This window comes from Sinocyclocheilus rhinocerous, unplaced genomic scaffold (assembly GCF_001515625.1).
Source record: "Sinocyclocheilus rhinocerous isolate Xijiao unplaced genomic scaffold, SAMN03320098_v1.1 scaffold1488, whole genome shotgun sequence".
NCBI classification, from domain to species: domain Eukaryota; kingdom Metazoa; phylum Chordata; class Actinopteri; order Cypriniformes; family Cyprinidae; genus Sinocyclocheilus; species Sinocyclocheilus rhinocerous.
Genome location: NW_015633542.1, coordinates 1497790 through 1509881, shown reverse-complemented (window position 1 = coordinate 1509881; position 12092 = coordinate 1497790). Strand labels below are relative to the sequence as shown.

Genomic DNA, 12092 nt, shown 5'->3' with positions numbered 1-12092 from the left:
GTGTTTATTTATATATATATATATATATATATATATATATATATACATAATAAATATACACAGAACACACACATTTATTATGCAAACAAAAACTTTTATTTTGGATGTGATTAATCGCGATTAATCGTTTGATAGCACTAAATTATATATGTAAATATGTCTCATTCAGTCTTATTGAAAGTATAAAAGATGACCTACAAACACAACTTGAGTTCATTTAGACAGCACTAATAATTTAGTTTTTAACCTTATTTTTAAGCCTTATTTCAAAACTCTATTTGGCAAATGTATATTTTTTGTTGTTTATTTGATGCAAACATGGTTGAATTAGGGTTTTTGTTTTCCTCCACACCTCATGACAGAGATTGACTAAGGTGACGGTATTAATAGCCTTATTCCGGCTGCGTCTTAAGTGGATCACACACGCTTACACACTCACACACACACTTTCAGACTCACAGACAGTCAATACAGGATCCCACAGAGAGTGTCTCCTGTTTTAGGCCATATAAACGAGGGTGAAAAGATGTGTGGAAAGGTTTAGCTTACACATATTTGTGAAATAAAGGAGAATAACTGATAGATGGGAGGTTTTTCCATAACTGACTCCTGCAGCTTAATCACTCACAAACAGGACGAGTTGCATAATGTGGTTATGCATCAGATCACTGCTGTTATATCAATAGATCTGCAGTCTTATGCATCAAAAAGATATAACAAATCTCAATGTTATAAGTTAATTATTTTATCTAAATCTTCAAACGCATATATATATATTTATATATTAGAAAAAAATATTAATAATGTTTTTTTGGATGCAGTTTAATAAATAATGCATTTTAAAAAATCTTCAAATCCGAAGAATGTATGCATAATACATGTTTTTGGATGCGGTTTTCATGCATTTGTTTGCAGTTTTGTGCTTCAGATTTGTTCTTGCATCTTTTTTATATTTTTATATATTCCTGTACATAATAGCCTAAATATCTTTCATGTATAACATCCTCCACATCAGACAGATTGGTGAGCACGTTTCAAACATAAATATGACTATTTAGTAAATAAATTGCTCAGAGAACAAGGCACAAGTCGTACACATAAACTTGAATCCATTTAGTGTGCAGTAGGATGCACAATAAGTTGCTTTTGAATTACTTGAATAGGCTTAACACTCACATTCAAATATATTCTTCTTTTTATTTGTTGCTTACACTTGCATCCTTACTGGTGAGTAATCTAACTTTCTAACTTTGATTACTTTTAATAATAGCTACTGTCCAACATGTCTATTTCAATAATGTAATTTTATAACTGCACACATCAGAATATTGCAGAAGCCCAAAAAGAAGAAGCCCGAGTCGACTCCAGCAGAGACCAATGGGACCGAAGCCAAACCCAAAAAGACCAAGAGCAAGAAGAGCGGTGATAGCTGCCCGGCCGCTCAGAGTACGGCAGAGAGCTCATGTCCTGATGTTACATCACTGCGCTTCTGTCAGTCTGTTTACACAACTCTCACAAACCTCCCTCACAGATGGAGAGAAGGTGAAGAAGAAGAAACTGGAGAAGGACAAAGAATCAACAGAGAAGGAGAAGGAAATCAAAAAGAAAGTGAAAAGTGCTCCAAAGAAGAAGAAGAGTAAGTGACCCAGTTTTTTTTTGTGTCATTTATATGATTTATATTATTATATTAAATGATGTTTGTTATTTATTTATATTATATATTATTATATTCTGAATTAGATTTTGTTTTTATATTTTTAGTTTTCATTTTAACTTTAGTTTAAGTTTTAATTTTGTCATAAATTTTTATTATTTTTTATTTTGCTTCCATTTAGATTTGTTTTAGTTTTTAGTAATTTTAGTACTTCAAAGTCAAAGTCAAAGTTTATTTATAAAGCACTTTTTCAAAACAGCAAGTGTTTATCAAAGTGCTGTACACACATAAAAGAATAAAAATATAAATGATACAAACAGTCAACAACACAAAAGAACACAATAAGACACCATAAAGACAGTAAAAGAAAGCAGCTCTCACATAGCGTCAAATGCCAGACTATAAAAATAAGTTTTTAGGCTAGATTTAAAAACAGCAAGTGTTTGAGCCTGTCTAATGTAGAGGGGCAAACTATTCCAGAGCTTCAGGGTTGCCACTGCAAATGCTCGGTCACCCCTGCTCTTCAACTTTACCCGTGGGACAACTAAAAGCAAATGGTCAGCAGACCTAAGTGCTCTTAGTGGAGCATACAGCTTGATCAAGTCGAAAAGATATTTAGGTGCTAAACCATTAAGATATTTAAAAACAAATACCAAAATCTTAAAATGAATCCTAAAATGGACAGGTAACAGTGAAGAGAGGCGAGAACAGGGGTGATGTGTTCCCGCTTTCGTGTACCAATCAGCAAGCGCGCTGCCACATTCTGGACCATCTGCAGTCTGGAGAGAGAGGCCTGACTAATACCTATATAGAGGTCATTACAATAATCCAAATAAAAATATGAACGATTCTTTGAAAGTCTTTAGAAGACAGGAAAGATTTCACCTTGGTGAGTTGTCTCAATTGGAAAAAAATAGATTTAACTACCAAGTTAATCTGTTTGTCCAATTTAAAATCACAGTCTATGATAACACCTACATTTTTTACATAGGGCTTCACAAGTGGCTTCAATTCACCAAGGTCCAAATCTGATGACTCACAAGTACCTCCCGGCATAAACAGCATAACTTCTGTTTTATTTTCATTAAAATTAAGGAAATTTAGTGCCATCTAAGCCTTAATTTCCTCAAGACACTGCAATAGGTGTGCTAAAGAGCAAGTATCTTTTTGTTTCAAAGGCAGATCAATTTGCATATCGTCTGCATAACAATGAAAAGAAATACCAAATTTCCTAAAAATATGTCCTACTGGGAGCAAATACAGGGAGAACAGAATAGGCCCCAAAATGGAGCCCTGGGGGACCCCACACATGAAAGAAGCAGTTGAGGAGACAAAGTCTCCAAAACTAACTGAGAAAGTTATTTCGGACAAATAGGCTCTAAACACAACGCAGTACCCTTAATACCAACACATTGTTCTAAGCGTGTAATCAAGATCTTATGGTCTACAGTATCAAATGCAGCCGAAAGGTCTAGTGATTTTAATGATTTTAATCATTCAAATTATTTTATTTCAGAGAGTTGTCAAGGCAGCATTTCCTCAAATTCCAGTGCAGTTTCTGAAAACTGAAAGTTTTTCCAGTTTCAGTTTTTAATGTAATACTTATAGTTTATATCATTTCTGCTTTTTCAATTACCGAAAGATAGTTTTAGTTAAAAATAACAACACTGAAATGACCTTCATAAAATTGTTTTACTTTTGAAAAAAATAATAATAATAAATAATAATTTAAAAATGGTAAAAGTCTCTTCAAAAACTGATGAGAAAAAATAAACACAAATGAGACAATAACTGACATACAGTAAGAGTTTATAGAGCTATAAAATGTACATGTATAGCAGCTCAGATCTTGGGAGAATTTGATGAGAAATGTTTGAGATCTCTACATTTTTATTTCAGATTTTAATATTTTGAGCTCTGTTTGAAACATTAGTGAGATCTTTTCAAAACCTCTAGAGAACTGAAGTGCGATAACTGAAGTCCTTTTCTAATGAGAAAAACCAGGGGTCTCAATTTGCTCTTCATTTCGTCTCGTGGCTGTCTAAGAGAAACAACTGTGATACTAAAGACTGTTTTCTCATTCCAACAGGATGATGGCGTGACATTTGAAAAGCAAACTTAACCAGATTTTCTATACCTGAGCACTTAAATGTGTTTATTGCAAAACAGGTTCTACAGAAGATGATGATGATGATGAAGAGGATGATGAAGAGACCACTCCTCAGAAGAAGACGAAGAAAAAAACTTCAAAAGAAACTTCTGATGGAAAAGAAAAAGACAAGGAAAAAGACAAGAAGTCCAAATCAAAAGGTGTCCTCTGTTCACAGGAACTTTAAAATACAAAGCACTTTAAACTTTCTATTATGAGATATGATGTTAGTTTAGTTAGTTTCAACAATACCTGCTAACTTGACTTATTTATGCTTGCTTTATATGAACATTAAGATGTCAAAGAGGACGCAGACAGTAAAGGAAAATCTAAAGCCAAGAAGAAGGAACCAGCCTCCATGTTTCAGATCAACAGAGACAAGCCTGAAACCAAGAGTAAAAAGAAAGGTAATGTTTTGAGAGCACTTCTATATACATGTCTGATTCAGAATAATACATACGTTTACAAATGTGGCGTGAAGCAGCTGCTAAATCTGAGAGTGAAGAGGAGAGCAAACCAGAAACCAAAACCAGCAAGATGAAGAAGAAGAGCAGCTCAAAACCAGCGTCCATGTTTCAGACAGGAGGGGACAAAGACAAGGACAAAGACAAAGACAAGGACAAAAAGACAAAAAAGGCCAAAAGTAAGCTCTGGTTCTTTACCACATTTGGTATAAGACATTATGGTATATGCAATTTACATATTGACATAAAATCATATAATAGCTTCAATGATAAAACAAATCTTTCATGTTATTTTTATATATACACACAATTATATCACCATAAACAGTTCATCGAATAAGTAAATAATACATAAATAAATTGATAAACAAATAAATAAAATAGCACCTGCATGGCATACGTTATATTTTTTTTCTGAATAGCAATAAAATGAAGTTAAGGGACCATATGGAAGTTTATACCATGCCATAGTGTGAGGAAATTGAATATTAATTGTTATTATCTTTGTCTGAACTGATTTGTTTCCATAAAATGGCAGCCCAATGACTGTTGCCATGTCTAATTTTAAAGGGGTCCTATTATGCTCTTTTACAAAGTCTTGATTTTGTTTTGGGGGTGTACTAGAACAGGCTCTCATACTAGGTTGTTCGAAAAACACATTATTTTTCACATATTTTACATTATTACAACAGTCTCTCCCCAGTCTGGCACGAACGGCTCGAATAGTTTCTGTATCAAATTGTAACTTTGCAGATCTTTTTTATGCTCAAACAGCAACATTACAGACTAACTAAAGTTGAAAAAGTGAAAAAGCATAATAGGACCCCTTTAAGGGTGCTCCGATCAGGATTTTTGGAGCCAGTCACCGATCGTCGATCACCGATACTGATCTTTTTAAAGCTTTTTTTTTTTATCTTGTCGAATTATTTATAGTGATGCTCCAATCAGGAATTTTACAGACATTCATTCAGAGCCTGAATTACATTTTTGAAAATGGGGGAATTCCCCCTTAGGTGACTCTTGTGGGGGATTTTTTCATTTGAGGGGTGGAGGGGAGGCATTTTTTAGACATTTTCAAAAATATAGAATGATCTCACCTAAATGTTTGATCATGCAGTGCATTTTTGTTTTTACAATGGGGCAGTTGTTGCACAATAGCTTACACACAGCACAAGCCTGATTTGGTGAGCTGTATGTTAGACGGCCTTATGTGTGCGCGCTTTGAGTGTGCATGAGACCGCAGATTAAAGCGATTATCGGCTGATAGCGATCGGTAGACGATCAATCAGAGCACCCCTGTCTAATTTGATTGTTTCTCATCCTCAGGTCCTGCTAAAGCAGAAGAGACTGAAGACTCTGATTCAGAAGTGACAAAGAAGAAGAAAAAGGGCAAAGGGAAAAAAGGCAAAAAGGTGAATTCATTATCTTCCACATAATTCTCATTCCAGCATTAATTTATTATGATTTTTTTCTCTAGTAACAACAGTGCACAAGTGGTTTTTGGTTGCAAACTATGATTATCATGGTAAACGTTTCTAAGATTACCTCTCTTATTCCTCTGAAGGAGGAGCGAGCACCTTCTCCTCCCATCGAGTTTGACAATCTGGAGGAGTTTGTTCTTCAACCTGCACAACAAGGCGTCACAGTAAAGTGCAAAGTGACCCGTGACAAGAGAGGGATGGACCGAGGCCTTTACCCAACGTACTACCTGCACCTGGACAACGAGAAGAAAGTACTGTGACATTTGTTTTTATCTGTATATGTGTTGTGCATTTTTTGAAAGAAGGCTCTTATGTTCACCAAGGCTGCATTTATGTGATCAAAAATACAATAAAAGCTGTAATATTGTGAAATATTTTTATATAATTCAAAATAACAGGTTTCTATGTGAATATTTTAAAATATAATTTATTGCTGTGATCAAAGCTGAATTTTCAGCATCATTTCTCCAGTCTTCAGTGTCACATGATCCTCCAGAAATCATTCTAATATGCTGATCTGCTGCTTGAGAAACATTTCTGATTATTATCAGTGTTGAAAACAGTTGTGCTGCTTCATATTTTTGTGGAAATAGTGATACAATCAGGATTTATCTTTGATGAATAGAAAGTTCAAAAGAATGCATTCATTTAAATAGAAATATAGATAGACACAGAAATATAGATGGACATCTTTTGTAACATTATTTGACTTTACTGTCACTTTTGATCAATGTAATGGATCCTTGCCGATTAAACGTATTAATTTCTTTAAAAATCTTTTTTTTTTTAAATACTAACAATATATGGGCTAATAGATGTCAGTAATTTTAGCTTTGCAAACTGGAGTAATATGATTTTTGATGTAACACATTTTTCTGTCCATCTTATATCCAGGTATTTTTGTTAGCGGGAAGGAAGAGGAAAAAAAGCACAACCTCTAACTACTTGATCTCCATTGACCCGACTGACCTCTCCAGAGGAGGAGAAAACTTCATTGGAAAGCTGAGGTAAGTGGGTTTGCGTACCATTACCATTATAGCTGCTCCTCTTGGACTCTTTTGTAGGTCTATAACACAGTCTCTTTGATGTAAAGGTTATTTGCATATATATTTCAGGTCAAATCTGATGGGAACCAAGTTCACGGTGTTTGATAATGCACTGCATCCGGACAGAGCTCTGCCGGACATGTCTAACGCGCGACAGGAATTAGCAGCTATTATCTATGTAAGGCAACATCCCCTTACTGCTGTAGTTTTAGTGGAAGCACTAATCATTTATTCAATGCATGCTATATTTCATAATATTAATTTGATATTGCATTGTGGCTTTAGGAAACAAATGTTTTGGGCATGAAAGGACCAAGGCGAATGATTGTAATTATTCCTGGCATGAACAAAGATGGAGAACGAGTCCCCATACGGCCCCGTAGTGTAAATAAAACACAAATAAATTAATGTTTAATTTTTATTTAATTTAATTTAATTTACTTTTTTTATTGATTTGATATATGTATTTGTTAAAATGACAACTGAATATACTGCTTCCCAACAGGAAAATGATGGCCTCCTCATTAGACAACAAAACAGAAATATGGAAAACTTGATAGAGCTGCGCAATAAGACGCCAGTGTGGAATGAAGAAACGGCGTCACACGTGTTAAACTTCAACGGCAGAGTTACACAGGCCTCCATCAAAAATTTCCAGATTGTGCATAACAAAGACCGTAAGTAACTCAACCATATCTCTGCAGCTCCAAAACATAAGCTACTGTATATTTGTTTTTAGATTTCTATTAAGCTTTTTTTATGTCAATTTTAATTTGAATAATTTTAGTATTTAAACTTTTATTCCAGTCAGTTGCCAAATCAACATTTCTAATTGCTTGATTTTTTTTTAAGTTACGTTTTTTGAAAAATCTAATATTTAAATTTGTTATTTCAGCTTTATTTTAATTATTGATCATTTTTAATAGGTTTAGTTAATAATAACAACACTGGTACTGTGTTAGTAGAGCATGTTGCTAATAACAACATGCTCATGATAACCTGTATACTTTAAATGCTCTGTAATACGTGTTGACTAAAAGTGTCTGCCAAATTTGTTAATGCAACATACTGTATCCCACAATGCAATGCACTTGATCTCACCATCCATTTCCAGTGTGACAAATGTACCACAAATAATATCAGCAACTATTTTAATCTCTTCATTCATTAGTAATTACAAAAAAATTATTATTAGTACACAAAAATGGATTAGAAATCCAAAATAATCATATTTTAAGATGTGACATCTTGAATTAAACATGCAAAATGCTCAAGTGTAGAAAACCATTATTTGAAATGCTTAGTGTTTCATGTTGCATACTGTTTCACTATTTGTATGTAAAAGTATGAAGTGTGCAGTATACACTGTGCAATATGCAGTGCCAATCAGCAGTCTGAACAGCTTGATGTTGTAAAATATATTGCAAAATAATAATCAGTGTTAGTATTTGTATGTTGGCTAAGTAAATAAAGCATTATTACATCACCCTGTTTTGTGCTACATTTCAGAGGACTACATAGTGATGCAGTTTGGGAGAGTAGCAGACGATGCCTTCACTCTGGACTATAGGTATCCTCTGTGTGCGGTACAAGCCTTTGCCATCGCTCTCTCCAGCTTTGATGGCAAAATCGCCTGCGAGTAAAAGCGTAAAGACGTCTGTGATTTTGTCACATGCAACAAATGGGAAACGTTCTCACTCAGCATCAGCTCAATTCACGACGAGAAGACCAAAACCCATAAATCTGTAAAATAAAGCCACCATTGCTTGTGGGATTGCATGATTTTACATGCTGGTGATATCCGCTTGGGCTAAAATCAAGTTTTGGTTGTACAATGGATCTACTGAGAAGGGAGGAAGTGTGTTGAGGTGTTTGATTTTGAGTTTGAAAGATGTGGTGAGGAGGTCACGTTAGACGTGGCGTGTGTTTGAAAAGGGAAAAAGAAACAATGGATTGTGTTTTATTTTTAGGTTATGCATACAATGCAATTAGGAAAAATGTGTTTTAACATTGTCTGCTTCACATTTTAGTAAACCCGGTTAAAATCTGTGTTATCTTATACTAGTAACATAAATGGAAAAAACACTTTGTTAATAGGAATAGAATAGTTCACCCAAAACTGAAAATTTGCTGAAAATGTACTGACCCTCAGAGCATCCAAGATGTTGATGAGTTTGTTTGTTTGTAGGAACAGATTTGGAGAAATGTAGCATTACATCTCTTGCTCACCAGTGGATCCTCTGCAGTGAATGGGTGCCGTCAGAATGAGAGTCCAAACAGCTGATAAAAACATCACAATAATCCACAAGTAATTCACACCACTCCAGTCCATCAGTTAACATCTTTTGAAGCAAAAAGCTGTGTGTTTGTAAGAAACAAATCCATTATTAGGGCATTTTAAAACCGTTACTTCCGGCTAAAGTTCATAATCCATAATAACGCTTCCTCCAGTGAAAAAAAAAGTCCAACTCCTGTTGTCCTCTCACATCAAAATCCACACACATATTTGTTTTGGGCTGTTTTCACTTGCAAATGGTGTTTGATCTGTGTATGTTTCTTTCCTTATTCAGACGAGACGACATTTTCACTGGAGAAATCAATATTCTGGATAGAGGACTCTAGAGGATTTTAGCTGGAAGCAACAGTTTGAAGTTAAAAACATCCAAATGATGAATTTGTTTCTTATAAACACACAGCTTTTCACTTCACAAGACGTTAACTGATGGACTGGAGTGGTGTGAGTTACTTGTGGATTATTGTGATGTTTTTATCAGCTGTTTGGACTCTCATTCTGACGGCACCCATTCACTGCAGAGGATCCACTGGTGAGCAAGTGATGTACAGTAATGCTGAATCTCTCCAAATCTTTTCCCATGAAGAAACAAACTCATCTACATCTTGGATGGCTTGAGCACTGTGGGTGAGTACATTTTCAGCAAATGTTCGTTTTTAGGTGAACTATTCCTTTTAAAAAGGGGAAAAAAACATTTCTCTGTATTATTAGCAGTTGTACTGTGTTTTGTGTGTGTAACCGTGTAAGAATGCTTGTCTGAGAGCAAGCAGGAAAGAGGGTGTCTGTGCAAGTGTGCCGAAAGCCCAAGATTAAAGCAAGGTCCAGGTTTATCAACGCTGATAGTAAATTTCAGATTTTTGCGCATGCAATATCATTGACTGACGCTTGGAGTATGTCAAACATCTCAACCACTCATGCTGTTTCTTGCTTACTCAAGCAAAGATGATCTGGAATAATAAGTGTCATACAGGAATAATGTGTACTATCACCTGATGCAGATGCAAACACTTGACGTTTGGTGTTTAATTGTTTGTTTCGCCTTGTACGTGTCATTGTAGTTTATGTATGATTATTTGTGTTACATAGGATGTATTTGATAAAAACCCATAACTGTCTTAATGCTTGCAGACAAAGGTCATTAGTCATGTTCTTCCGTTTATATGTAACCCCTCTCTCCCGGGTCCTCACCGCCACACCTCGTTCTCGTTCCGAGTGGGTCTCGAACCCAGGTCTCCGGCATGGGAGGCGGACGCACTAACAAGGAGGCTAAAGACTGCTGCCTCTAGCATCAGTCACTAGTGCGTCTCTTGAGATCAGGGGAGTGAGGTTTACCTGCACAGCACCTACTCGCTGGCCTTCGTTACCCTCACCCCCCTAAGCCTCACTCCCATCCGGGTCACGGCACCAATGTAACCCCTCTCTCCCGGGTCCTCACCGCCACACCTCGTTCTCATTCCGAGTGGGTCTCAAACCTGGGTCTCCGGCATGGTAGGTTGTGTGAAAGGTTTTGCTTATGACAGTTCAGGTTGCCAAGTCAATATGAAATAAAAATGTACTTTCTTGCACATTTCTGGTATTTTTGTGCATGTTTCATTAATACATTTTTTGAATTGCTTCTCTTTGACTCTGAAATAACTTTCTTTTTCACTTGATACCACCAAAGCAGCTTTAACATTGAAAACTGATGTTAACCAATAGCCAAATAGCTATTTAGACAAAGTTTTAGGCTTTAACATTAATTTAATGCTGCTTAGTTTTTATTTCATAAATGCCACTGCAATAATAGCAAATTACAGTAGATTTGAAAAATTATGAGTTTAAATGTCTTTCTAAATCTTGTAAGGTAAAAAAAAAAAAACATCTTAAAAGATAAAGTCATTGCATGAGGCTGAATGAATGAACAGTATAACAGAATTAAAGTCTCGATGGGGATCTCTCTTTAAACCTTCAGCCTCAGGCTAGACCAGACGATCTGTCACAGCCTGCTGGGTAGGTTCAAACTTGCAAGTCTCAAAAAAGTTTACCATGTAGAGTTGCTGTGATAATTTCAACTACTTCCTCATCTTGTCCCTGTAGCTTTTTGTAACCCTTGTAATATTTTAACTTTACTTTGCTAATCTTTACTCTGGACTGTACTCTGTTTCAGTTTTGGCCTACAGACGGAGCTCTACGCGTGTAGAGATGTATGTTAAAGCAACATATACATGCATTATAATCTTAGGCTCCATTCCAGCATATTACATCACTGAGTATGACTGTTTTGCTCCCCTGAGACGCTGGTTGTGGTGAAGAGGTTTCGCTGTTCACACTCATCGCTCTGGAAGGCTTAATGGATTCTATTAGAATTGCTGAACGATGAAGAGGATGATGATGATGGACTTCTAAGGGACTGAGAATCGTGCAGTATTTGACCTGCCAATAAAATCACTTGGTTTTACAAAGTGTTTTAAATACAGTGATAAGCTCATTTATAAGCTCAGTTATATAGATGTTTTAAATGATTATTTAAAAAAAAAGTCTAGTACTGAAAAAGGATTTTATTAATTATTCCAAGTTTTTGTCTAAAAATTTGAACCTAGTTTTTATTTTCAGTAAATGAGTATATAAGTACTTATTTTAATTAGCACATTTTACATATTTTAACATATTTAAATTGGCAGATTTTTAATAATTATTCAAATTTTTTTGTCTAAACTTTTTTTTAACTGCATTAGTTTTTAACTGCATTAGCATTTAGTATATAAGTACTTATTTTAATGAGCATATTTTACCTCTTCTTCTTTTCATTATTATTATTATTATTATTTTTTTTTTTACATATTTTAACATTTAAAGTAGCCCTACATTTTTAAATATACACTCAGAAATTCCAAAACAAGTATTTCTTAAATCCACAAAAGCAAAAGACTACTAACTAAGTTGCTAATTAACTAAACATTGTAAATGTTACTAGTCTAATTAGTTAATAAACGTTAATGCACAAATTAATTGTGTGAATATTTAGA

At 34.9% G+C, this 12092-nt stretch overlaps 1 protein-coding gene across 2 annotated transcripts in view; it reads left to right on the top strand.

Moving 5' to 3' along the window:
- LOC107744370 (tubby-related protein 1-like) overlaps positions 1–8884 on the top strand; it is an 11397-nt gene extending 2513 nt beyond the window's left edge. Inside the window, exons 3-14 of one of the 2 annotated variants that reach the window (XM_016557984.1) lie at positions 1335–1446; positions 1532–1633; positions 3824–3964; positions 4100–4210; positions 4288–4446; positions 5594–5679; positions 5832–5999; positions 6643–6755; positions 6864–6972; positions 7080–7178; positions 7300–7471; positions 8304–8884. In XM_016557984.1, coding sequence (XP_016413470.1) covers positions 1335–1446; positions 1532–1633; positions 3824–3964; positions 4100–4210; positions 4288–4446; positions 5594–5679; positions 5832–5999; positions 6643–6755; positions 6864–6972; positions 7080–7178; positions 7300–7471; positions 8304–8437 — 1506 coding nt within the window. In that variant the 3' untranslated portion in view covers positions 8438–8884. Of the gene's footprint in view, positions 1–1334; positions 1447–1531; positions 1637–3823; positions 3965–4099; positions 4211–4287; positions 4447–5593; positions 5680–5831; positions 6000–6642; positions 6756–6863; positions 6973–7079; positions 7179–7299; positions 7472–8303 lie in introns of both variants that reach the window. The other variant, XM_016557983.1, reaches the window with a different exon arrangement.
- The last annotated feature ends 3208 nt before the right edge of the window (positions 8885–12092 follow it).